Source organism: Felis catus, chromosome D4 (genome assembly GCF_018350175.1).
Source record: "Felis catus isolate Fca126 chromosome D4, F.catus_Fca126_mat1.0, whole genome shotgun sequence".
Taxonomy (NCBI): Eukaryota; Metazoa; Chordata; class Mammalia; order Carnivora; family Felidae; genus Felis; species Felis catus.
In genome coordinates this window covers 87181557-87209166 of record NC_058380.1, presented here as the reverse complement: position 1 = coordinate 87209166, position 27610 = coordinate 87181557, and the positions used below count along the sequence as shown (strand labels likewise).

The 27610-nt window shown below is 49.0% G+C and overlaps 1 protein-coding gene and 1 long non-coding RNA gene across 10 annotated transcripts in view; one reads left to right on the top strand and one right to left on the bottom strand.

Annotated features, from left to right (window-relative positions):
• KYAT1 (kynurenine aminotransferase 1) overlaps positions 1–27610 on the top strand; it is a 34448-nt gene that overhangs the window by 4287 nt on the left and 2551 nt on the right. For 4 of the 8 annotated variants that reach the window (XM_006939536.4, XM_006939537.4, XM_045043926.1 and 1 more), the window contains 7 exons: positions 19152–19364; positions 21405–21463; positions 23557–23704; positions 25833–25982; positions 26063–26149; positions 26376–26504; positions 27369–27489. In XM_006939536.4, the coding sequence (XP_006939598.1) occupies positions 19269–19364; positions 21405–21463; positions 23557–23704; positions 25833–25982; positions 26063–26149; positions 26376–26504; positions 27369–27489 (790 nt within the window). In that variant the 5' untranslated portion in view covers positions 19152–19268. The remainder of the gene's footprint in view (positions 1–19151; positions 19365–21404; positions 21464–23556; positions 23705–25832; positions 25983–26062; positions 26150–26375; positions 26505–27368; positions 27490–27610) is intronic. The other 4 variants (XM_006939538.5, XM_003995952.5, XM_045043929.1 and 1 more) reach the window with 2 other exon arrangements.
• Positions 25006–27441, bottom strand: LOC123381801. 2 transcript variants are annotated; one of them, XR_006589244.1, is made up of 3 exons: positions 27320–27441; positions 26509–26939; positions 25006–26210 (listed from the first exon to the last, which is right to left on the bottom strand). It is a non-coding gene; the product is annotated as an uncharacterized LOC123381801 (long non-coding RNA). The 2 variants fall into 2 exon arrangements; XR_006589245.1 differs by lacking the exon at positions 27320–27441 and having other exon boundaries at positions 26509–27019.

The following is a 27610-nucleotide window of genomic DNA, read 5'->3' as shown; positions in this document are numbered from 1 at the left end:
TCAGGCCAACTCCAAAGGCCAGCTACCAGGGCTTTGGATCTGGTATTAACGCGGGCTTCTTGGCAAGACTGATCCAATGGGACACGTGGCTGACATCAGCCACCGGAGACTTCGTCACTGAGGCATTTCTCGAGGGGTCATTCACCTGCTGGCCAAGAGGTGGCCCAGGATCTGCCCAAGCTGGTAGAGTTCTGTGTTGGGGGAGGGCACCAACCACTGGCACCCAGCCCCTGGCCTGGCAGCAAGGAAGCCTGAGACCTTAGAGGCCGCAGGGAGCGGCCCTGGAAGGTGTCCTAAAGGTCATCTGGTGCATTTCTGCTCCCCTCCAGGCGGGGCTGGCCTCCCCAGTGCTGCCATAGCGCATGCCTTGCCTACAATGCTTACGGGACTAATAGTTGAGGACTGATGATAACAATGACGACATTTGTGGAGCACAGACTCTCTGCAGGCACCAGGCTAAGCGATTTTCTTGTGTCCTCTCACTGGCTTCTCGCTACAACTCTGTGAGGCAGGTGCTACCGTCGTTCCTACACAGAAATGATTCTTAGAAAAAAAGAAGTGTGTGGGGAGGTACGCCTGAGCGGCTCATTCAGTTAAGCCTCCGACTCTTGATCTCGGCTCAGGTCACGATCCCACGGCTCGTGAGTTTGAACCCTGCGTGGGGGCTCCGTGCGCTGACAGTGCAGAGCCTGCTTGGGATTCTCTCTCTCCCCCTCTCTCTGCCCCTCCCTTGCTCTCTCTCAAAATAAATAAATAAACTTTAAAAGCAAAAAAGACACGCTTCTCAGAAAGGTTTAATACTTTGCAAAAAGTCACACGGCTAGTAAGTGGCTTCAGTCCAAGGTCTGTCTGATTCCAGAGCTTTACAGCCTTGTTAAAAAAAAAAAAAAAAAAAAAAGTAGACAAGTTTATAAGACCCCAAACCCAATCCCAGGGAAAGCCACTATTAATAATTTAGTGGTGTTCCTGGAAACAGCCTTCTGTACAAATACATACATGATCAAGCTGTCCTTGCTTTGCACGGCAGAACGAGTTTCAGACACCGCGGTTCAGTGAAATAACGCCAGTGTCTCAACAACACGATTCAGATTTCATTGCCCTGTTCTATGAACTATGAGCAGTTGCATGAAGTACAAACCTTCCTACCCTTCGGTCCACCCGTGACTACGGCAATATCGGGTGTGCTTGGTGGTCAGTGACTAATCACGTTGCTTCTTCCAAAGCCTGACCCTGATTGGTCACGGTGCACGGTATTCAGTTCACACACCGACCCCAAAGCTCGGGGTCGTGTTGACCTCTGTCTCCCAGTGATAAACCCAGACGACAGGCTACAAAACCAGATCATCAGATGAAGGAACCGGCCAACACAGACGAAAAGTGCAGCAAAGATATGCAGAGTGTAAATGGGGTGATAAAAGAAATAGCCCGTTGTGGGGATGTTGACACAGTAGCTCGCTGCTGTTCCAGAAACGCCAGATGTGCAACCAGAGACACTTAGTGAAGGCAAATTGATCGACATAGGTGACGAATGTGGCTCTGATGAAGGATGAAGGTGTCTCAGAGGAAGTGATGCCGGCACATGAAAGGAACTCCCGGATGTACTTCATGACGTTGTAGTTGATCTAAACTCAGAAAGGAGTGTGCTCACTCATCAATGCTGAGAAAAGATTCTTGTTCCGTATCCTAAGTTACACAACTAGAAAGCAAGCATTGTTCAAACTACTCTCAGTAATTCCCCCCTCCCCCGATTTATTGAGTTATAATTGACAAATAAAACTGTAATACATTTGAGGGACCTGGGTGGCTCAGTCGGTACAGTGTCCGACTCTTGATTTCAGCTCAGGTCCCAGGGTCATGGGATCGAGCCCCAAGTCAGGCTCTGTGTGGATTGTGGAGCCTGCCTGGGATTCTCTCTCTCTCTTTTTCTCTCTCTCTCTCTCAAAAAAATTAAAATTAAAAAATTATTAAGTTTGTGATACATTTAAATTATACATGATGATTTGATATGTGTATATATTGTGAAGTTATTCCCACAATCAAATTAATTAATACATCCATCACTTTACATAGCTATCTTTCTTTTTTTCTCCCCCCCACCCCCCTTGGTGAAAAGTCTTAAGATCTACTCTCCTAGCAGATTTAAATTGTACAATACAGGGGTGCCGGGGGCACCTGAGTGGCTCAGTCGGTTGAGCGACCGACTTTGGCTCAGGTCATGATCTCACGGTCTGTGGGTTCAAGCCCTGCGTCGGGCTCTGCGCTGACAGCATTGATCCTGCTTGGGATTCTCTCTGTCCCTCTCTCTCTCTGTCCCTCTTGCTCTCTCTCTCTCTCGCTCTTAAAAATAAATAAATAAACTTTGAAAAATTAGACACTGTAGGATTATCAACTCTAGTCACCATTTATATATTAGGTCCGCAGAACTCATTCATCTTTTAGCAAAGATTATACCCTTTCATCAGCCTCTCCCCACTCCCCTTACCCCGTAGCCCAGCAACCACCATTCTACTCTGTTTCCAGCAGTTCAACTTTTTCCCACCCAGATTCTGCATCTAAATGACCCCACACAGTGTCTGCCTTTGGCTTACTTTACCCAGCATTCAATGCCAGATTCATTCGTGGTGTAGCAAACGGCAGACCTTCCTTCTTTTTTAAGGCTGGGTAACATTCCGTTATATACATAAACCACATTTTCTTTCTCTTTTTTTCCAGTTCACATCAGATTTACTGTTTCTTCATAATAGCATGCTTGAGGATAATCGCATCACTAAAACATTATAGGACATCAAATGACAAGCTTCTGGAACTCCATTTTTAAATATTCCTTTGTTAGCATGCTGTGAAGGATTTTGAATGCGTTTGCTTTTAATTCTTTCCTTGCAGTTAGACTAGGACGGTGAATTACACTCATTTGAACCAGTGCTCTACATCTCCTCACTTGTGGGTTTGCATGTGTGTATGTTTTGGGGTTTTTGACAACGATGTAGTGTGGTGCTTTAGTGTTATTACAAGACATTTAGGAATCACATTTGAAAACAACAAAAGTAATCTGTGTCCTTCCTTTATGTGTGTGTGTTTTCTAACAAGCAAAAACATGACCAACCTTAGTAATTCTGTTTCTCACTGCTCTCTACCGTTTCTCTGCCCAAAGTTCTTGCTGTTCCTTGTACAAACTTAATAATTTCCTGGCCACATGTCTTTGCTTTGGCCGTTTCTTTTCCTCGGAATCTCCCCCTTGACCATCGTCAAATCTTACTCATGTTAAACACCCACATATAAAACAAATGAATTCTTTCTTCATTGTAGTTGGGGTAATTATGCTGTCCTCCAGGAATCCCTTTGTATTCTTTTTTCTCAGGTACCTCATGCTTTCTGCCTGTGATACTGTGGACTCTCTGAGCAAATGACTTGTCATGTTGACATTACGTTTGAATACAAATAGTGTTTATAATAATGGTATACCTTATTTTTTTTTATTTTTTCCTATCTTTTAAAATTTTTTTTAATTTTATTTTTTTAATTTACATCCAAATTAGTTAGCATCTAGTGCAACAGTGATTTCAGCAGTAGATTCCTTAATGCCCCTCACCCATTTAGCCCATCCCCCCTCCCACAACCCCTCCAGTAACCCTCTGTTTGTTCTCCATATTTATGAGTCTCTTATGCTTTGTCCGCCTCCCTGTTTTTATATTATTTTTGTTTCCCTTCCCTTATGTTCATCTGTTTTATCTCTTAAAGTCCTCGTATGAGTGAAATCATAGGATATTTGTCTTTCTCTGACTAATTTCACTTAGCATAATACCTCCAGTGCCATCCACGTAATTGCAAAAGGCAAGATTTCATTCTTTTTGATTGCCGAGTAATACTCCATGGTATATATAGACCACCTCTTCTTATCCATTCATCCATCGATGGACATTTGGGCTCTTTCCATCCTTTGGCTATTGTCGAGAGTGCTGCTATACACATGGGGGTGCATGTGTCCCTTCAAAACAGCACACCTGTATCCCTTGGATAAATGCCTAGTAGTGCAATTGCTGGGTAGTAAGGTAGTTCTATTTTTAGTTTTTTTGAGGAACCACCATACTGTTTTCCAGAGTGGCTGCACCAGCTTGCATTCCCACATAAACCACATTTTCTTTATCCATCCATCCGTGAACACATAGGATGTTTCCATATCTTGGCTATTGTGAATAATGTAATGAACATGGGAGTATGGGTATCTCTTCGAGAGAGTGATTCTGTTTCCTTTGGAGAGCCACCCTAAAGATTATACTTGATACATTTTTAAAAAAAATTTTTTAATGTTTGCTTTTGAGAGAGAGAGACAGAGACAAGAGTGTGAGCAGGGGAAGGACAGAGAGAGAGGGAGACATAGAATCCGAAGCAGGCTCCAGGTTCTGAGCTGTCAGCATAGAGCCCAACGTGGGGCTCAAACCCATGAACCATGAGATCATGACCTGAGCCGAAGTCGGACGCTTAACTGACTGAGCCACCCAGGCACCTGCTTGATACATTTTTTTTTTTTTTACAAAAAAAATTTTTTTGAGAGAGAGAAAGAGCCTGCAAGTGGGGAAGAGGGGCAGAGGGAGAGAGAGAATCCCAAGCAGGCTCCACACTCAGCACAGAGCCCGACACGGGGCTTGATCCAATGACCGTAGGATCAAACTCGGGAGTCAGACACTTAACTGACCGAGCCACCAGGGTGCCCGCATTTTCTAAAGTAGGCTCTACACCCAACGTGGGGCTTGGGCTCAGGACCCTGACGTCAAAAGTTGCATGTTAGATGCACTGAGCCAGCCAGGCATCCCACTGATACATTTTTGTAAAGGAAGAAAACACTTTAGGGGCGCCTGGGTGGCTGAGTTTTTTGTGTCTGACTCTTAATTTCACCTCAGGTCATGATCCCAGGGTGGCTGGCAACACAGAGCTTGCTTGGTATTCTCTCTCTCTCTCTCTCTCTCTCTCTCTCCCTCCCCCTCTCTGCCCCTCCCCTGCTTGTACTTGGCTCTCTCTCAAAATAAATAAATTAGCATTAAAAAAACGTTTTAAATAAAAAAGGCAAATGGGCTTATATTGTTCTTCAACAGCTATTTTTTATCACCCTACTTTATAAAAATTGAAGTGAAATTCACATAGCCTACAATCAACCATTTTAAAGTGTACAAGTCAGTGGCATTCAGTGTATTCACGACGTTGTGTGCAACCTCCACTCCTCTCTAGTTTCAAAACTTTCTCATTACTCCAGAAAAACACTTCTACCCATTAAATGATCACTCCTCGTCTCTCCCTCCTGTCTCCTGTTTACTACTGACCTCCTTCAGACTGTATGGATTTGCCTATTCTAGATGTCACCTATGAAAGGAATCGTATCCTGTTGTCACCTCCCATGTCTGGCTTCTTTCACTCAGTATGTTTTCAAAGCGCAGCCAAGCTGCTGCATGAGTCGGTATGTCTATTGTTCCTTTCTATGGCTGAATAATATTCCGTTGTGCGGACATACCACCGTGTACTCGTTCATCCACTGATGGACACGTAGATGATTTCCACCTTTTGATAATTATCAACAGTGCTCCTGCGGACGTTCGTGTACACGTTTCTGTGTGAGTGTGGATTTTCATTTCTTTTCAGTATATTACCTAGGAGTGAAATTGCTAGGTTGTAAGGTAGTTCTATGTTTGGACATCATAAAAATTGAAACTTGTGCATCAAAGGACACTAGCAAGAATGTGGTCAAGTTCGTTGATTCCCTTCAAGTCCAACTCCATTCTTTTGTGTGTGGCTATCAAGCTGTCTTAGCACATTTGTTGCAAAGATTGTTTCTTCTTGAATCCATTGAATTGTTTTGTCACCCTTGTCAAAAGTGAGCTGACCAGGGGTGCCTGGCTGGCTCAGCCATTAGAGCATTCGACTCGATCTCAGGGTCGTCAGTTTAAGCCACACGTTGAGTGTAGAGATTACAAAAAAAAAAAAAAAAAAAAAAAAAAAAAGACGTGTGTTTAAAAAAAAAAATCAACTGGCTGTAGATATTTAGGTTTGTTTCTGGGCTCTCTGTTCTAGTCATTTGGTCTATATGTCCGAGTCAGTACCACACTATTTTGGTTACTGAAGCTTTGTAGTCAGCTTTGATATCAACCTGCCTTTTTCATGTAACCTGAACATCTTGATGGAACCTTTCTCATGGATTTTAAAGTGATGGAACACGGATGGTTCTCGCACAGAGAAAGTGTGCAGTAAATAAAAGGTCTTCGGTCTTAGGACAGACCTCAGGGCTATAGAGCAGTCGGCTTCCTAGAGGTTGAGGGGTGAGGCATGGGGAGTTGGAGGCGAGTGGGGTCTGAGAAAGGCCACCTGCAGAGCCACCAGGTGCCTGTGATGAGGCCCCTGGCGGTCCCTGGGTCGTCCCAGTCAGTGGGAGGACTCTGGACTGGAAGGTCAGCAGGCCCACCTCACGGTAGGCCCGGACAAGCACGCTCCCCGCTGTGGGCCCCCTCAGTGCAGTGAGGCCACAGTACCCTCCTGTGGCACAAAGGTCACCCTCTGCCCAAATGTGTGGAGTCCCAGGGCCAACTAGGCTGAAGTCTAGGCAGTGCCGGGTCCTTGCGCCCCCTGCTGGCATCTTCCAGAACAACAAGTCCTTCAAACCCTCTCCTTGCCCAGGGCACCACTTTGAACACCTGGTGGTGTTCCTGGGTGAGGGCCACCCACAGGGCTACCTGTCCCTTCCTGGCCTTGGATCAGACCCTCAGTGCCTTCTCCCTCCCCTTCAAGTTTCTGGAAACTGCCCCCACTACACCTGCATGCTCACAGACAGACACAGAGATGTGTGCACATGCTCAAATACAGCCACTCATATTTGCGCGTGAAGTCGTAACCACAAACAATTTACCTACGTTCAAGGTCACATTGTGACTTTCATGGGGCCCTTTCTCCATTAAAAGAAGTATAAATTGTATTTTACAACCATGAGGTATAAAGAATGAACATCATCTAGACTGGATTTGTTATTATACGTTCATCGTTATTATATTCCCTTTTCCCCCCTTATTTTAAGATAAAACTCGGGATGCCTGGGTGGGTCATTTGGTTAAGTGGCTGGCTCTTGACATTGGTTCAGGTCATGATCTCACGGTTTGTGGGATCAAGTCCCGTGTCCAGCTCTGTGCTGATGGCGCAAGCCTGCTTGGGATTCTCTCTCCCTCTCTCTCTGCCCCTCCCCTGCTCATGCTAGCTCTCTCTCTCAATAATAATAATAATAATAATTAAACATTAAAAAATTAAAAATAATAAAATAAAATAAATTAAAATTTAAAATAAATTAAAACACTTTCATGGGCTCCTCAACGTATGGCAGGTCCTGAGCACTATGCCTTCTGCAGAGGTCTGATAGAGAAGTCAGCCCTGCCAATGAACGTAAGTGAATTCACACACATCTAGCCCCACATGTCACAGTTTCACTAGTGACCCAGTGAGCATTCATTAAGTGCCCACTCTGTTAGGAATATCTATCATTTGCTGGGCATCTTTTATGTGCCGGGCACTAAGGAAAATGCTTTCCATGAATTATCTTATTTTTATTGATTTTATCCACAAGGAGACTGACATTCAGAGAGGTGAAGTGACTTGCCTCAGCTCACACGGCCAAGATCTGCGGGATACCAAAGTCTGTGTTCTACTCCTTCCCGCAGGGGACTATTCTAGGCTCAGTCCCGGGCAGGCACAAAGGGTCTGGCAGCAGTAGGACAGATCTGCCCCACAGAGGGTGCAGCGTGATGCTAACTCCCATTCCCCAAGACTCGCCCAGGACACACGCACCACCGCCTACAGGACTGTCCCCTGCAGTGAAAGCCGGAGCCTGGTTTCCAGCTCGAGCCCCGAGGCGGCCAGACTGGTTAAGTACATCCTCATCCAGCACGGGCTCTCCTTGCCCTCTGTGAAGCCAGGGGGCCTTGGCCACCTCCAACCCCAAGACACCACCTTTCCCCAGAGCAGGCAGTGCCCAGAGAGGGTGAGAGGGGCTGAGGTTGTGGCAGAGGAGGGGGAAGGGCCATGAGCTGGGTGGGATCTTTTCCCTTGTGAGTGTAACCTTCTGCCCTGTACCGGGCAGTGGGTGGTGCGGACCCTCCTTCGACCTCCAGAAGCTCAATGTGAGCGTTAGTTGTTATATTATGTTTATTACCGTGTTTTTGCCTGTTAATGGAGGTGAGGAAAGCACGTTCTTTCCAGGGCTTTTAAAAGGGTCTGATGATCGGAGCGCCTGGGTGGCTTAGCTGGTTAAGCCTCTGACGTCAGCTCAGGTCACGATCTCACAGTTTGTGAGTTCGAGCCCCACGTTGGGTTCTGTGCTGACAGAACAGAGGCTGCTTTGGCTTTTGTGTCTCCCTCTCTCCGCCCCTCCCCTGCTTATTTTCTCTCTCTCTCTCTCTCTCTCTCAAATATAAATAAATAAACATTTTTAGAAAAGGGTCTGATGACCTACAGTCCTTAACACAGAGTCTGGTACAAAGTAAGCACTCAGGAGATTAGAGCTGGTTGTATTAATATCATTCCCGGTGCTGTAATCCAGTGAGATGATAAAGGCATAGTTTAAGGCAAAGGAGCTGTAGTCACTTTATTTATTTATTTATTTTTTAAGTTTATTTATTTATTTTGAGCAAGAGAGTGTGAGCCAGGGAGGGGCGGAGAGAGAGAGGCAGAGAGAATCCCAAGCAGGCTTTGACCATGTGGAGCCCAACGCACCAAGAGGTGGACGCTTAACTGACTGAGCCACCCAGGCACCCCTGGATGTAGTCACTTTAGGAGAAAGGGCAGAATTCATAGACGTGTAATGATGTGGGCAAGGGTGTCAGAGAGAGGATCAGCCCGCTGGACACCCGTAGATTTTGGTCAGGAGGCAGCAGACAAGGGTCCTTCTAGAGGAGTCAGCAGAACCTTGGGCCCAGAACAGGAGCAGCCATCCTGCATTCGGCCAATCCAAGGAGACCAGCCTTCCCCATTTGCCCAGGATGCTCCCAGTTTTAGCACTGAAGATCCCATGTCCCGAGAAACCCCTCAGTCTGGGCAAGCAGGACAGTTGGTCCCCCTAGAACATGCGGCAGGCACAAGTCGTCTGCTGTGACCAGCGCTGAACAGCGCTGAACTCAGACCTGGCCATGGGCTTCATGTCCCGGGGCCGAGTGAGGCTGAAGCATGCTGGCACCTTCCCCCTGGTATGACACACTGTGGAATATCCCTCCTCGGATAAGAATCACACTACCCTTTGTTGCTGCAAGCTCTGGGTCTTAGCTACGGGGATCAGGGAATACTTCCTGCAGGGTTCCCCTGGGAAGCGACTCAGTTCTGAGAAATTAGAGAGTAAACTCTGGCCAAACTGACTTCTCGGCTCCTGGGATCTCCTAGCGCTCTCCCACTCCCGGGCCTTTGCACCATCCTCTCTGCCTGGCACACTTTCCCAGCTTTGGGATTCAGCTTGAATGCCCCCTTGTGTGGGGAGCCCTCCCAAACTCCCAGCTATGGGGCAGATGCCCAGGGCGCCCCCTAGTGCCCCAGCGCATTAGTTTCCGGAAGCTACCGAAACAAAGTACCCCAAGCTGAGTGGTTTTACACAACAGAAAGTTTTTCTTTCACAGTTCTGGAGACTAGAGATCCAGAAGCAAGGTGTCAGCAGGGCCATACTTTCTCTGAAGGCTCTAGAGGAGAATCTGCCCTGTGCTTTTCTCTTAGCTTGTGGTGTTGCCAACAGTCCATACTGTTCCTTGGCTTGAAGATGCCTCACCCTAATCTCTGCCTCCGTCCTCACATGGCTTTTTCCTTGTGTGTCTGTGTCTCTTCTATCCCCTCCTCCTCTTCTTCCTCCTTCTCCTCCTTCTTCTCCTTCTTTTTAATTTTTTTCAAGACTTCTTTTTGAGAAAGAGAGTGCAAGCAGGGAAGAGGCGGGGTGGGGGTGGGGGGCGGGGACAGAAGATCCGAAGCGGGCTCCACGCCCACCACAGCAAGCTCCATACAGGGCTTGAACTCATGAACCACAAGATCATGACCTGAGCCGAAGTCAGACGCTCAACTGACTGAACCACCCTTAAATTTTTTTTAGTGTTTGTTTATTTTTGAGAGAGAATGAGAGAGAGAGAGAATGAGCAGGGGGGAGGGGCAGAGAGAGGACCGAGGATCTAAAGTAGGCTCTGTGCTGACACCAGAGAGCCCGATGCAGGACTCGAACCCCCAAACCCGTGAGATCATGACCCAAGCCAAAGTCCAATACTCAACTGACTGAGCCACCCAGGTGCCCCATCTTCTCCCTTCTTCTGAGGACACCAGTCATACTGGATTAAGGTCCAGTATGACCTCATCCTACATTGGTCACCTCTACAAAAACCCTATTTCCAAATAAGGTTCCATTCACAGGCACTGGGGCTCGGGACTCTTCAACACATACTTTCAGGGGACACATTTCAAACCATAACACGTGCCTTTGTGCTTGTCAGGAAATACTTGCTGGATGTATGAAGGAGGGAGTGCTTGTCAGCCTCTTGCCTCCCCATCCCACTTCAACCCTCCACCCTCGCCCGGGGCCCAGCAGCTCGTATGGTGGGGCCCTGCCAGCATCTGGTCCCTACAGTAGTCTCAGCCCCTAAGCCAGGGCACGACCGGAGAAGATTAAAGCTTCTGGACGCAGCTGACAATTAAAGAACATAAGAAGGAGGTGTCTCACCTTTGGACAGATGGCTGATGGTCAGTGCTCAGAAACGCTTTGGGTGACTGTGAGGGAAGAGCCTGGGCTGGGTCAGGGTTTAGAAGGGACAGGCTAAGTAGCTGCACTGGTCAGACTGAACTTCTTAAAAGCAGGTGAAGCAGCTGTCTACTTCATGGAATCTTCTAGGGTGGGCAAGCCTGACTATTGGGTTCTAAATTATTTTCCTTCATTTCTCCTTTATAGTGAAGTTAGAGTATTATACTGACAGTTACGAGGTTATGTGAACAGGCAGGCTATATTGGACTTCCGACTTCCAGTCCCACACAGAAAGAGCTTGGGACGTCATCACTCCATCCTAAGAAGCAGAAAGCTGAACCAACCGAGAAACCAACACCTCTCCTTAGACCCATTAGAGAAGTGAGGTCACAGGGCAAACCACTGCCCCCAAAATTAGAAGAACCAGCAGATCCAGAGAATCACAACTTAACCGGAACAGAAACCTCCGCATGGGCCCCGTTCAGGGGTGGGAAGACCTAAACGTGACTGAGAAATTGCCAGAGGCTAAGTGTGGACGAGTCTGAGAGTTCAAGATTCCAGGAGGGCCCACAGTCCGGACCTGGTCTGCCACCGGGGTTTTTCAATACAGTGTTACTGAGACGCAAGCTCCTTCATTGGTGTATGTGTTGTCCAAGGCTTCTGTCTCCCTGCAACGGTAGAGCTAAGGAGCTGTGACAGAGACGGGATGTCCTGCAAAGCCCACAGTATTGACCCTGGCCCCATACCGGAAAAGTTCTCTGACACCGCTCTAGAAGGAGAGTGGATACAGGGACCCGAGTAGACAGGAATGGCAAGTGTGGCTGGAGGAAAAACAAGTGAAAGGGACAGGGGCAAGACGTGACCCGGGACAGGTGGCCTCACATCTGATTGTACAGGGCCTTCTAGTAGACGGTAAAGACTTTGGATTTTATTCTTGGTTCGAGGATTTAGGAAGAGAAAAGTAGCTTCTGGAATCCAGGAGCTGGCCTGGCACCCAAAGATAGGACTTGTGTTCTCTTGAACGTGGACAACCGCACAGAACATCGATATCCAGGAAGAACATTCTGTAATCACGTCTGAACACAGACCAACGTGGACGTCTTCGAAGCCACACAAAACCTAGCGCCCCCTCTCCTGGCACATGTGGGGGGCTGCTTCTACACCTGTGACAGCTAGCCTCGCTCCAGCCCGCCTCCCTACAGATAAGATTTGTGATATCCAACCGTAAAGTGATCCCTGCTTCTGAAAGCGCCAATCCAGACCAAAGTCCTGCTTCCCTGGACCCTCCCCCAAATCACTCCACCAAAGTCCAAATCCTGTAATAAGTTCTAACACCCTCTCGCTGAGACCTCACAGCCCCGTGGTGTGCACATTCCCTCACTCTTACCGTTTTCAATCACGGCTGTGCTCTCTGTGGTTTGGAGCTGACGGTATTGATTGACAGGGTTTAGCAATCAAATTAGGTGAGGCCTAATTTGCTGTGAATGAAAGAGAACCCCAAATAACAGCAGTTTAAGCAAGATCTACCTTCCCCTCAAGCCCCAACTAAATCCAGAGATAAGCGATGGTTCCTCCAGCATCAGGGGCCCAGCCTCCTTCCATGTTGTGGCTCTGACTTCCTCCTCGTGGGTGTGGAACGTTTTATTTTTTATTACTAATATTTTTAATGTTTATTTATTTTTGAAAGAGAGAATGCGAGTGGGGGAGAAGCAGAGAGAGAGAGGGAGACAGAGGATCCAAAGCAGGTCCTCTGCTGACGGCAGCCAGCCTGACGCGGGGCTGAAACTCACAAGCCGTGAGATCATGACCTGAGCGGAAGTCGTATGCTCAACCCACTGAGCCACCCAGGCGCCCCGGGAACATTTTAAATACATACAGAAGTAGAGAGCAGAGTATACTGACCCTCCCAGTCTCAATCCATGGCCCAGCTTACTTTATCTGTCCCCCCATCCGTTTCCTATTTCCACCGTCTGGATCATTTGGGATTAGTTTGAAGCAAATCCCAAATATTTTGTCGTAAATACTTCAGGATACATCTCTGAAGCATGAGGACTGTTAAGAGGAAAGAAAGAAATCCCCAATACCATTAGCACAGCTAACAAATGAAGGATGTCTTCATACCCTACAATACCTGGTCAGTGTTAACGTTTGTCCCTCAGACCCACCCCTAACATTTGGGAACCCTCAGTGGAGCCCACACAGCGGGTGTCTAGATATTTGCAAGTCTTTTTAATTTTAAGTTTATTTATTTATTTTGAGAGAGAGAGAGAGAGACAGTGCGATTAGGGGACAGGCAGAAAGAGAGGGAGGGAGGGAATCCCAAGCGGGCTTCACACTGTCAGCACAGAGCCTGATGCAGGGCTTAGTCTCACAAACCATCAGATCACGACTTGAGCCGAAATCTAGAGCCAGCTGCCTAACCAACTTAGCCAGCAAGGCGCACCTAGATATTTACAAGTCTTATGAAGCCTCGCTGTGGCATTCCCACCCGGCGTCCCACAGCCCACTCCCTGAGGACCATTGGCTAAGGACGCTGTGCTCTGCCCAACCTTTGCTGCCTGGCACAGATTCGAGCCTGAAATGAAGACTAACTAGTCCTAACTAGCCTAGTCCAGCTCCCAGAGGACAGGGGCCGGGTCCCAAGGGAGGCTAGGGCACCATTACCTGGCAAACCTGGGGTGGCTAGCTCAAAACCAAGCAGCCTCTTTGTTTCTGTTTCCCCAGAGCAGAGGTGGGGTGTTCTCTGCCCACACTCTTCCAGTGTGTGCACTCTCTCTCTCTCTCTCTCTCTCTGGCTCTCAGCCCCACATCTTTGGGTCAGAGAGGTCCAGTTCAGCTCATTCTTCCTTCTCCTGTAACCCTGCTTTCTCAATCAGTCACCAAACTCTCCTAAGAGATTCATAAGGGAATAAGCACCTTAGTGGGTTTTTGTTGAGCGCTTGTCTTGGGGGGCGAGGGTGGCACCTCGACAGTCATTTCCTCGCTCGCGCTCCCAGGTGCCCGCGCACCGCGTCTGGTTGGTACACCTGCCCCCTTTGCCTCTCAGCTTTCTGTTCCGAAAAAGTCGGATCTACAGAAAAGGCAAAAGAACCGTGCAGTGGCCACACCGTGCCTCCCACCTAGCGTCAGCTCTCGCTCGCAGCGACCCGCATTTGCTAACACCTCCCTCGCTGCCCTGCCCTTGTGGATGGCTGTCTTTGCTGAATCTTTTGAAAGCAAGTTGCAGGCGTCCTGACCCCTCACTCCTCAATACTTCACGTGCCTCCTAAGAATGCGATCTGTCCCCCAACACAAACAGCCCTCGTCATCACCCCAAAGAAACTGACCATTGATTCAGTGACGTCACCTGATGTACAGGCCATATTCAGATTTCTGCCACGGATATGTTTTGGGAACTTTCACTGCCTTAGTGCTAAGGATGATGGATGGATTTCTGAGTACAGCCATTCCCCTCAATCAGGCTCCTGCCAGTCAGAGAGACATTCCTGTGGCCACCACAAGGGCACTGCCTTTTTTTTTTTTGCTTTATTTATTCATTTTTAATTTTTTTAATGCTTATTTATTTTTGAGAGAGAGAGAGAGAGAGAGTGCGAGCAGGGGAGGGGCAGAGAGAGAGGGAGACACAGAATGCGAAGCAGGCTCTAGGCTCCCAGCTGTCAGCACAGAGCCCAACGCGGGGCTCAAACTCATGAACTGCAAATGTTTTTTTTAAGTTTATTTATTTTTGAGAGAGAGAGAGACAGAGCAATAGGGGGAGGGGCAGAGAGAGAGAGAGAGAGAGAGAGAGAATCCCAAGCAGGCTCTGCACTGTCATGTCAGAGCCCAACGCCGGCTTGAACTCACGAAGCATGAGATCATGACCTGAGCTGAAACCAAGAGTCAGATGCTTAACCAACTAAGCCACCCAGGCGCCCCTATTTTGTTTTTTTTAAAGATTTTTATCTATTAAAAAAATTTTTTTTAATGTTTATTTGTTTTTGAGAAGAGAGAGACAGAGCACAAGTTGGGGAGGGGCAGAGAGGGAGGGAGACACAGAACCTGAAGCAGGTTCTAGGCTCTGAGCTGTCAGCACAGAGCCCCACACGGGGCTCGAACTCACAGACTGTGAGATCATGACCTGAGCTGAAGTCGGATGCTTAACCGACTGAGCCACCCAGGCGCCCCTATTTTTAAGTAATCTCTACACCCAACATGGGGCTCGAACTCATGACCCCAAGATCAAGAGTCACACACTCCACCCACAGCGCCAGCCAGGTGCCCCTAAACCTTGGTGATTTTTTTAAAGTTAATTAATTAGTTAATTAATTAGTTTATGTATTTAGAGAGAGCACGAGCACGCACTCAAGTGAGCACGGGAGGGGCAGAGAGAGAGAATCCCAAGCAGTCTTCTCTGTATCGACAAGGCAGAGCCCGACGCAGGGCTCAAACCCACGAACCTCGAGACCATGACCTGCGCCAAAACCAAGGGTCGGGCACTCAACCAACTGAGCCATCCAGGTGTCCCTAAACCTTGGTGATTTTTTAAAAAGTTTTATTGAGATAGAACGACACGCATACCAAATAATTCAACCATTTAAAGTGTACTGTTCACTGGCTTATGGTATATTCACACCACAGTCTAATTTTAGAATTTGTCCCTCGCACCAAAGAGATACCCAGTAGCCATAGCGGTCATTCCCCATTCCCACCCTCAGACTCCCACCCCCCCCAGGGCAAGGCAATCGCTGATCTACTCTGTCTCTATAGCTTTGCCTCTTTCATACAAATGGAATCATGTAAATTGTGGGCTTTTGTGACTGGCTCCTTTTACTTAGCATAACGTGTCCAGGTGTATCCGTGTTGTAGCCGAACCTCATTCCCTTTTTTTGCCCAATGCTAGTCCATCATGTGGATGTACCACATTTGGTTTATCAACTGACGTCCATCAACTGACAGATGGTTTCCGCTTTAGGCTATTATGAATAATGCTGCTGTAAAAATGCACGTACAAATCTTTGCGTGGGCATAGTTTTCATTTCTCCGGAGTCTACACCTAGGAGTAGAATTGCTGGGTCATGCGGGGAGTCTATGTGTAAACTTGGAGGACCCTGCCAAACTGTTTCCACAGTAAAACAGCCAAATGTACAATGGCACAGCTGCCATGTTACATTCCCAGAAGCAATGCGCCAGGGTTCCAGTTTCTCAGCATCCTCGAAGCGTCTTTCTTTTTTTAAGTGTATTTATTTGTTTTGAGAGAGAACAGGAGCTTGAGCGGGACAGCGGGAGAGAGAGGCGGAGAAAGAATCCCAAACAGGCTTCGTGCTGTCAGCACGGAACCCGACGTGGGGCTCAAACTCATCAACTATGAGATCGTGACCTGAACCGAAATCAAGAGTCAGGTGCTTAACCGACTGAGTCACCCAGGCGCCCCAATTCTTGAAACATCTTTAAACATTTGTAATTGTCTGGGGCACCTGGGTGGCTCAGTCAGCTGAGCAACTGAGTTTGGCTCAGGTCATGACCTCACAGTTCGTGAGTTCAAGGCGCACCTCGGGCTCTCGCTGCTGTCAGCCTGTCAGCGCAGAGCCCGCTTCAAATCTTCTGTCCCCCTCTCTCTGCCCTTCAAAACTAAATAGCCGTTAAAAAAAAAATTGTAATTATCTGACTCTTGTGGTTGATTGATTGGTTGGTTGGTTGGTTGGTTTTTTTCCTGGTGCCCAAGACTATTTAATGCACCGTCTGGCAGTTGGGCCAAAGAGAGACGGGGACGGCGTTTTGGGGGAGGGGTGGCAATGCAGTTTCTTTTTGCATTTTGATCTTAACTGTAGCCACCTTGCTGAGCTTTGGTTAGTTTTAGCGTCTGTGTATTTGTTTGAATCACTGTGTGCAGTCAGCCATACCCCTTGCAGATAGTGGTGGTATTATTTCTTCTGGGTCTTAAACACGTAACTTCCTTTTCTTGTCCCACCAGCTAGGACTTCCAATATGGTGTTGAAGGAAGTGACGATAGAGACCTCTTTGAATTTCGTTCCTACTTTAAAGGGAACTTGTTTTGCTGGTGTGCCTGGACGGCTTGGCCGGTTGAGCATCCTGACGCTCGGGTCATGATCTTACAATTCAGTTCGTGAGTTCGAGCCCCGCATCGGGCTCTGCGCTGACAGCTTGGAGCCTGGAGCCTGCTTTGGATTCTGTGTCTCCCTTTGGATTCTGTGTCTCCCTCTCGCTCTCTGCCCCTCCCCCACTCGCCCTCTGTCTCTCTTTCAAAAATAAACATTAAAAAACTTTTTTTTAAATAAAGGGCATTTGTTTTGCCATTGAGTTTCTAGTTGATAAACTTTCTGTATCCTTACAACACTTGTAATTATCCTTGTTATTTGTAGCAGCCTTCTAGTGGCATAAAGTGGCCTTTGCCCAGTGACTAAGGATGCTGAGCACCTTTTCATGTGCCTGTTAGCCGTTTATCTATCTTCTTTGGAGAAATTCAGGTTTATGATTTGCAGATATTTTCCCCCCATACTTTTGTCTTTTCACTTTTCTTGATGGTATCCTTTGAGGCACAAAAGTTTTTAATTTTGATGAAATCCATTGGTTCTGTTTTTTCTTTTTGTTGCCTGTGTCTTTGGTGTTGTATCTAAGAAATTGTCTTCTCACTGAAGATCACAAAGATGGGGCACCAGGGTGGAGTCAGTCGGTTAAGCGTCTGACTCTCTGTCTCTGCCCAGGTCATGATCTCACGGTTTGTGGGTTTGAGCCCCGAGTCAGGCTCTGTGCTGACAGGGCTGAGCCTGCTTGGGATTCTCTCTCTCCCTTTCTCTCTCCCCTCCCCCACTCGCACTGTCTCAGTCTCCCTCAAAATAAACTTTAAAAAATTCCTTTAAAAAAATATCACAAAGATATACTCCTCTTTTCTTCTGGGGGTTTTATAGTTTGGGCTCTTATATTTAGGTCTGTGATCCACTTTGAGTTAGTTTTGTGTATGGTGTGAGGTAGGGGTCCAAATTCATTCTTCTGCCTGTGGATAACCAGTTGTCCAGTACCATTTGTTGAAAGACTGTTCTGGCCTCACTGAATTTTCTTACCATTCTTGTTAGATGGCAATTGGCCATAAATGTGTGAGCTTTATTTCTGGATGCTCAATTCGATTCCATTGATTTATGTGTCTGTCCTTATGCTAGTACTACCCTTTTTTGGTTCCAGTAGCTTTTCAGTAAGCTTTGAACTTGTGCAGTGAGTCTGTCAATATTTTTCTTGCTTTTCAAGACATTCACTTTTTAAATGCATACCTTTAAGTCTCCTTTAACCTATCGTGCCCGAGATAGGTTTTTCCTTTGCACTTTATTTGTTGAAGAAGCAGGGTCATTTGTGGATCGCCTCTCCATGGTGTCATTTAACATGTTCTTCTGTCCCTTGTGTTCTAGTAATCCAAAGGCATGATCTGATTTAGATTTGGTTTTAGCACAGGAATAATTTGCAGGAGGTGTGTGTGTTTTCAGAGTCAGCACAAAATGTGGGGTTGACTCTCCCTGTGATGTTAGGGGCCATCCATGATCTTCCCCTGGATCTTTTTTTTTCATTAGAGGTAATTTACATTTTGAAAGGGTCACTCTGACTGCTGGGGATGGAGGAGTTGTAGGTGTGAGAGATAATCATGCAAAAAAGCACTTGTGGGGCTCCTGGGTGGCTCAGTCGGTTAAGCATCCGACTTTGGCTCAGGTCATGATCTCACGGTTTATGAGTTTGAGCCCTGCATCAGGCTGTGTGCTGACAGTGCAGAGCCTGCTTGGGATTCTCTCTCTCTTCCTGTCTCTCTGTCCCTTCCTCACTTGTGCTTTCTCTCTCTCAAAATAAATAAATAAACTTAGGGTCGCCTGGGTGGCTCAGTCGGTTGAGCGTCCGACTTTGGCTCGGGTCATGATCTCGCAGTTGATGAGTTCAAGCCCCGCATCGGGCTCTGTGCTGACAGCTCAGAGCCTGGAGGCTGCTTCTGATTCTGTGTCTCCCTCTCTCTCTGCCTCTCCCCTGCTCATGCTCTGTCTCTCTCTGTCTCAAAAATAAAGGTAAAAAGGGGCGCCTGGGTGGCGCAGTCGGTTAAGCGTCCGACTTCAGCCAGGTCACCATCTCGCAGTCCGTGAGTTCGAGCCCTGCGTCGGGCTCTGGGCCGATGGCTTGGAGCCTGGAGCCTGTTTCTGATTCTGTGTCTCCCTCTCTCTCTGCCCCTCGCCCGTTCATGCTCTGTCTCTCTCTGTCCCAAAAATAAATAAACGTTGAAAAAAAAATTAAAAAAAAAATAAAGGTAAACATTAAAAAAAAATTTTTTTTAAGAAATAAATAAGTAAACTTAAAAAAAAAAAAAAGCACTTGTTGCCACACCTCGCACACAGTGACCACTCAGTAAAATTGCCCTTCCTGTTGTTGTTGTTGTTGTTGTTGTTGTTGTTGTTGTTAGAGCTGTGTGTGTGGGACCCACGCCCTGGGCTCGGAGCCGTTTTCTGGCCAGAGCATTCTCCTCCCTCTCTTCTGCCCCTGGAGGGGAAGTTGCCAGTGTCCGGAGGCTCTGGGAGGCATGTTCAGGAATGTGGCAGCCATCTCTTTACAGCTGATGGGGCCCCTCCAGAGAAAGAAGGCTGGAACTTCTGTCACTCGGTGCTTGCACCAGACTGTAAGTGCTCCAGCCCCGTGTGATTTGCCGCTTAACCTGGGGCCCCTGGGATCTGGCCTGGTCCTGGCTTCAGAGCTGTGCATGAGCTTCCTCTTTCAGTAAGCCTTCCTGGACTGCAGCCTGGCTGGGGACCCCTCTCTTGCTCTCGCCTCTACTGTAGAACTCAGAGCTTTGCATCTGAACAGTCTGCATTGTGCGGCTGCCTCCCCATCATCCCCGGAGCCCAGCCCCGGGTTCAGGTTCAGGTTCGGGACGAGGTAGTTGCTCAATCGACATTGGCCGAGGAGTACGTTATGCAGTAGTCCAAGCAAGAACAGGCACTGTTTCCTCACTTATGCAGTTACCGTGTGACATCCTTGCAGGTCATGCCTTTGCCCTCCCAAGTTTCCGCGGTTCCCCCGTTATTTTTATCTCCTTGAACCCATTCAACTCCATTCACCTCTTCTGTACTCTCTCTCTCTCTATGCCCCTCCACCCCCTACTCTATACCCCACCTCAAACTTCCCTCAAGTCCACTTTCTGTCCCCCCCCACCGCCACCCCAACTCATCTCTGTTCTGCTTTTTTTTTTAAGAAATTAAAAAAAATTTTTTTTAATGTTTATTTATTTTTGAGAGACAGAGAGAGACAGACACGAGTGGGGGAGGGGCAGAGAGAGAGGGAAACACAGAATCCGAAGCAGGCTCCAGGCTGTCAGCACAGAGCCCAACGTGGGGCTCGAACTCACGAACTGTGAGATCACGCCCCGAGCCGAAGTCGGACACTCAACCGACGGAGCCATCCAGGCGCCCCCCAAACTCTTTTTTTATCTATTCGTACATGGTCACAGAAAAGTGTATGTATATGCAAATATATATTAGGGGACATCTTTTCCAAAACACAGTTACATACCGCACATGCTGTTTTGTAGTCTGTTTTATTGATGTCAGTATAATACATTAATAAATATTATCAAAAGTGATTTTCTCTGGCACCTGGCTGGTTCAGACAGTAGAGCATGTGACTCTTGATCTCGGGGTTGTGAGGTTGAGCCCCACACTGGGTGTACAGATTTTAAAAGTATATATGTAGGGGCGCCTGGGTGGCGCAGTCGGTTAAGCGTCCGACTTCAGCCAGGTCACGATCTCGCGATCCGTGGGTTCGAGCCCCGCGTCAGGCTCTGGGCCGATGGCCTGGAGCCTGTTTCCGATTCTGTGTCTCCCTCTCTCTCTGCCCCTCCCCCATTCATGCTCTGTCTCTCTCTGTCCCACAAATAAATAAACGTTGAAAAAAAAAATTTTTTTAAATATATATGTATATATTAGGTATATTTTATAGATGAGAAAATCACATTACAAATATATATATGTATATATATATATATATATGGCCAAAGTTCAGTGTTCACAGAGTGTCTCCTCTGTTCCAGGCCCTGGGACAGCTCACGATCTGGGGAAAGGCAGACAAAAAACTATGAGCCGGGACCTTATGGTCTAGTGGGAAAGGCAGACCAAAACGAACAAACAAAAGCAGAAAACAGGCAGTTGATACGCTGTGATAGAGGAGGATGGGATACTGTGGGAGCAGAAAGAAGGCAAGGAAATCTGGGGGAGATCAGGGAAGCCTTCCTGGAGGAGGTAACACCTAAGCTGCATCCTATATATGTATATATATATATTTTTTTTAATGTGATTTTCTCATCTATACAATGAGCCCAGCAAGATTGTTCTGAGTTTAGCCAGACCTCTGTAAGGGAACCTGCTGCTGTCACCTTTACCTTTGTGCTTCTCCTGCCCTCTTCCCCCTTCCTCTTGCCCCTCCTCCTCAGCTGGCCTGAATCTGGTCTGAATCTGGTCCATTTCAGAGCACGCGGAGTCCAGACGGGCAGGTTGGGCCAGTGAGGCTGTTGGGATGGGGCGGAGCCGGGTGCGAGGGTTGGCTGGAGCCCATCCTGCTATTGGGGAGTGCGGATCTGCATCTGCCCCCCAGAGGGGCGGGACTGTGGCCAGAAAAGATCTGCACATCCACCACTCTGACTTTCTTCTGCTCGCTCTGTCTTCAGCTCACCATGGCCAAGAGGGTGCAAGCTCGCAGGCTGGACGGGATTGACCACAACCCATGGTGAGCTCCGCGGGGCTGGGGAGGTGTGCGGGTGTCCCGTCGGGTGTGGGGGCTTGGGGGCGGGGCGGGACGTCCCTGGGTTTGCAGGAACTCAGGGGAACCCAGGAGGGCCCCCTGCCTTGCCAGGACTGTGAGATTTGCAGCCACTGCCCGTGAAAGGTGAGACTTGAAGCAGCAGACCTGGGTTCGAATCTCAGCTTCACCCCCACTTGGCTGTGGCGGGGGTGGGGGTGCGGGTGCAGGTGCAGTGACTCATGTGCCTTATGACTCATGTGCCTTAGGTAGCCTTAGGAAAGCTACCGCCATTACCCAGGCACCCGGCTCAGGGCTTTCCACGGATTTTATTTCACACTTAGTACGGAGTAAGAGAAGGTGAGATACAGGCAGCTCTTTACTGGGCATGTGCCGAGGTTAATTTCTTTTTTCTTCTAAATATGAAAGGAGCATGTGCCCACTGTTACTAGTGACACAACGGATTGCAGTGGGAAGGTGTGTAAGAAAAATGTAGGGAATCTTCTTTTTTCTTTTTTTTTTTCAACGTTTTTTATTTATTTTTGGGACAGAGAGAGACAGAGCATGAACGGGGGAGGGGCAGAGAGAGAGGGAGACACAGAATCGGAAACAGGCTCCAGGCTCTGAGCCATCAGCCCAGAGCCCGACGCGGGGCTCGAACTCCCGGACCGCGAGATCGTGACCTGGATGAAGTCGGACGCTTTACCGACTGCGCCACCCAGGCACCCCATGTAGGGAATCTTCTTAATCCCTCCCTGCCTTTGGCCAGCGGCATTGGCCTGTACTTCAAAAAAAAAAAAAAAGTTGGTAGTTGTTTTTATAAAGCATGGGACCGTTTTTTCTTTCAAACTCCCCTCGTGAAGGCTGCCGCCTTCAGTCCTCTGTCTGAGGGAGGCTGGGCAGCCTCGCAGGCTTTGGCAGGTAGGGTAGAGTCCAACTTGGAGGGAGGAAATGACAAGGAGGCAGGATGGGAGAGGGGGCACTACTCTTTCCTGGCTCACAGACCGGCAGACTCTTGGACCCAACACCCCCACTGAGGCCAGGAGAGGTCAAGTCTCACGCAAAGGCAGGGCAGAGCAGGAGCGGGCCTGGGGGGTATGTATGGGGCGGGGGGGGGGCGGGGAGGGGAGGGGCGGATGCCAGGAGGATGAGACCAAGAGAGTCAGGACAAAAAAGGGTCCCAGGTTCCTGCTGACCCGAGGGTGGTGGCCTGGGGATCAGGACCTGAGAGACCCAACCCAGAGGGCAGCTGGACTCTGTAGGGCATTTGAGCCTGGCTGTCCCCTGTCCCCGTCACCCAATCACCACGGAATGTCCACCAGCTGATTTTGCCTCTCAGCTCTGCTATTAGCTGCTGTGTGACTCTGGGCAGGTCACTAGCCTTTCTGAGCCTCAGCAGCTCTGTGTATCTTCAGAGGCATTGTGGGGCTCTGGGAAGAAAAGGACAGATTTTCGATGGAACAGTTATTTATTGTTATGCAAATTCAACTCGGCCAAGCCTGACTCCTCTGCTCCCAACCAACCTGCAGACCACACACCAGCCTCCTCATCCAGCCTCTCAGCCTCTCCCTCCATTTCCCTGAAGAGGTGGCCACCAGGTAGGGCCAGAAGAAAGGTTGTCGGAGGCCAGAAGTGGCTGATGGGAGGCCTGGTGGTCCGGCTGTGGTGCCGACAGATGCACTAATAGTGTGTGAAATCCACCTGCGGAGACTACGCAAATATTTCCAAAGAATAAAGTGGGATGAGGCAGGGCAGGGTAGGCTGGGAAGTCCTGTGATTGACCACACCGGAAGGAGAACACGGATTCCATGTTTGTGCTCCGTGGGGTTTGTGATGTGAGCATCTCTTACCATGGATCCTGGTCGGAAAGTTGGAAATCCCGGGGGGGCTAAGATGTGGGATTGGTACAGTGCTTGGCCCACCCGACCTCAGATCAGGGACCTGTGGGTTTGGACGCTCACGCAGGTCTCGGGCTGGGGCAGGTGCCAGCTCTCCGGTTGTTCTGGAATGAGCCCAGTGCATCATCCTGTCCTGGAAGCAGGTCCAGGCGGGCAGGTGCTGACTCTCCATTTGTTGCTCAGGGTGGAGTTTGTGAAAATGGCCAGTGAATGCGATGCTGTGAATTTGGGCCAAGGCTTCCCCGACTTCCCACCCCCAGATTTCGCTGTGGAAGCATTTCAGCACGCCCTCAGCAGCGACTTCATGCTGAACCAGTACACCAGGGCATTTGTGAGTCTCCCAGCCCCGTCCAGAGCCCCGGGACACAGGTCTCAAGGAAGCCCCCGGGGAGGAAGGGGCAGAGCCCAGGGAATTGAATGTGGCCCCAGTTCAGTGTTCACGGAGTGTCTCCTCTGTTCCAGGCCCTGGGACAGCTCACGATCTGGGGAAAGGCAGACAAAAAACTATGAGCCGGGACCTTATGGTCTAGTGGGAAAGGCAGACCAAAACGAACAAACAAAAGCAGAAAACAGGCAGTTGATACGCTGTGATAGAGGAGGATGGGATACTGTGGGAGCAGAAAGAAGGCAAGGAAATCTGGGGAGATCAGGGAAGCCTTCCTGGAGGAGGTAACACCTAAGCTGCATCCTGAAAGGCAAGCTGCTGGTTGATTGACTCTAAATCCAAACTCTTCTGGTCAAGGTCACAGAGTAAAATATCCACCAGTTCTTGGAGTAAAGGTCCCTCTGGCTCCACCATTCAGAGATAACCACGCCCAACAGTTTGCTACTTTGCTGAAGAGTGTTTAGACTTTTTAACTTTTTAAAGTGCTTATATAAACACACACACACACACACACACACACACACACACACCCCTAACATGTGAGATTTGCATTTTTTTTAATCCAAATGGACTCATATACTGTAATATTCTGTAACCTGTTTATTTCACTAAACATCGTGTCATGGGCAACTTGCCACGTCAGAATAGCCAGCATAGCCTCATTCTTTTTATTTTTCAACGTTTATTTATTTTTGGGACAGAGAGAGACAGAGCATGAACGGGGGAGGGGCAGAGAGAGAGGGAGACACAGAATCGGAAGCAGGCTCCAGGCTCCGAGCCATCAGCCCAGAGCCTGACGCGGGGCTCGAACTCACGGACCGCGAGATCGTGACCTGAGCCGAAGTCGGACGCTCAACCGACTGCGCCACCCAGGCGCCCCCCTCATTCTTTTTAATGGCCACATGGTATTCCATTGCTTAGCTCTGCTGTAATTTATTTAACAAGCCCTGCACTGATGGGCTGGCTTGGATATCTCACTATTATAAGCAATGGCACAGTGAATATTTCTGCACGTATATCTTTGTACACCCGTGTGCGTGTTTCTCTTAGATCCCTGGCAGTAAAACTAGAGAATCAAAGGGCCTAAGCATGTAAACGTGTGATAGACATTGTCAGATTGCCTTCCAAAAAGGCTTACATCCCCACCAACAGACTGGTCGCAGACCTGGCAGGAAAGTTCGTTCTGTAGAGAGACCACCCATTTGTCCTAGACTCTTGCCAATCTTTTTAATACTGATATTATATTCTTATAATATTAGAGCAATCTTTCAATGTTGCTTTTATTTGCTTTTCCTCAATTATGTGTGTATTGGGCATCAACACTTTTTCTTTCATGACCTACTTCATTTTTTTCATTTAGGTATATATCTTTGTCTTGTTGTTTTGTAAGAGCTCTTTATATATTAAACATCTTACCTCCTTCTCTTAACTTGCAATGTTTGTCTTTTAATTTTGCTCATGGTCCATTTTCCTGTACAGAAAATTTTCTGTGGTCAAATCTGGTTTAGTGGATTATTTAGTTAAGTTCTAGACCGCGGGTTTCAGTCACTTGGCTGAGCCTCGAGTGTTTTATAAGTGTCCTCAGCAAACAAGCGTATGGATCCAACCTTCCTCTCAAAGCAGGGTGCTGCCAAAGCCGTGATGTAAAGGCCTATTCCTGCACCTCAACTGTGCCTGACCTTGAGCAAGTCATTTCCTGTCTCTGAGTCTCTGTTTTTCTACCAGTCGAATGGTGGGAATCATGTCTTGCAAGGCTGCTGGGATGATCAGATGGCACGAATGTCCTTCTTAAACTGAAATTGTGGAGTTGCCGCTACTGTGGGGCTCTGCTGGACTGTGCTCCGCGAAGGCACGCGCTCTGTCTGGGTCTCCACCAAATGCCAGCCCTGGGCATTGAGACCGCACAGAACAGGCTTGATGGCAAGCACTGGTAGGGGAGATAAAAGAACTCACCCAACTTGAGCCAACATTGCCTCAGGCCTATTGCTAGAAAGTGCTAGAACCGCCTGGATGCAGCTGAGCGGGAGGGTGGGCCCAGGCCGAGCCAGGGGGCTGACCACTGCTGTCCTGGCAGGGTTACCCACCCCTGACAAAGATCCTGGCAAGTTTCTTTGGGAAGCTGCTGGGACAGGAGATAGACCCACTCAAGAACGTGCTGGTGACTGTGGGTGCCTATGGGGCCCTGTTCACAGCCTTCCAGGCCCTGGTGGAAGAAGGAGACGAGGTGAGTGATCGAGGCTCGGGCCCGGTGGGGATGAGGGTCGGGGGCCATACTGACCCCAGCTAATCAGATCCTTTTGCTAGGTCATCATCATTGAGCCCTTTTTTGACTGTTATGAACCCATGACGTTGATGGCGGGGGGTCATCCTGTGTTTGTGACCTTGAAGCCGGTGAGGACGCTGGTTGGGGTGTGGTAGGCGGAGGGGTCCCAGGGGTGTGCTGTGTTGGCTCCTGGGAGGTGGGAGAGAAGGAAGAAAAGGAGGCCAGTTTCTCCAGGATGGGGGAGGCGTATCCAGAGTCCCCGAGGAAAAAAGGACTGTGGGAAGGAGGGTCAGATCCCTGGAGCTGAATGTCATGTTGGTAATTATTGCCACCACACCCCACCTCCTCTTACAGGACCCCACTCGGGATGGGGAACTGGATTCCAGCAGCAACTGGCAGCTGGACCCCACAGAGCTGGCCAGCAAGTTTACCTCTCATACCAAAGCCCTAATTCTCAACACACCCAACAACCCTGTGGGAAAGGTACCTGAGAGGACTCCTTCCGGGGGCCCCTCCAGACTGGGTTCATGTCTTTGCTGCGTCGGGCGCCTCAGTTTCTTCATCTGTGAGATGGGAGGTCAACCTGTAACGTAAGCTGAGGACCGAGGTCCCAGGGACAGGGGCAGGAATCCCCAGGGAAGTGGGGCAGGCTGGGTGTCTCCATGACCTCCCTGAGACCCTGGGACCGTGAACTCGCCTTTCGGAGTGTCTTCTCACGGGCAAAATGGGAACGTGACGGAACCGATGTAGAGGAAAATCCAGTCTTCCAACACTGTGCTTACCACACTCTGACCCCGGACTGGGGGAGAGGGGGGTCCCACACGCAGCAATCCTGCAACACCAGCTGGAGTAGCGTCAGGTCCCGCAGGTCGGGGCTCCGTCCCACAAGGCTGCCCACCCTTCAGGATGAGGGTGGGGCTGAAAATTCCAAGCTTCTAATCACGGATCTTTCTGGTGACCGGCCCCATCCCAGAGCCACCCCGATGCCTACCCAGGGTGTCGCCTCATTAGAACAAAAAACACCTCCAGTGCTCTTATCACTTGGGAATTGGGGAGGGTTTCGGGAGCCCTGTGTCGGGGACGGATGGGGGTCCGAGATCAAATATTAGGACAAGATAGGCTCCTGGCGCTCTTGTTACGGAGAGATTTACGAGGGTTTTAGGAGCGCTGAGCCAGGAACCTGGTGCAGGGACCAGTATGTATATTTTCCGTCATCTGGCAACAGACCTCCCGGGGTGAGAGTTGCCGGGACTCAATGAGATGGGGTGGAAGGGCCCTTGGCCGTGGGTTGGCAGTACCTCCTCATCCCTCTGAGCAGGCCTCTCGGCTCGGGGTCGGTCCCCACAGGTGTTCTCCAAGGCGGAACTGGAGCTGGTGGCCAGCCTGTGCCAGCAGCATGACGTGATCTGCATCGCCGACGAGGTCTACCAGTGGCTGGTCTACGACGGGTACCAGCACGTCAGCATCGGTGAGCCAAGCCGACCTGGGTGCCCGCGTTTCCCCCTGGACTTTTGTGGCCGGGCCCCGGAGCCCAACCCGGAAGTCAGTGCCGGCCCGGCCAGTTCGGACCCGTGGGTCTGGAGCCCCAC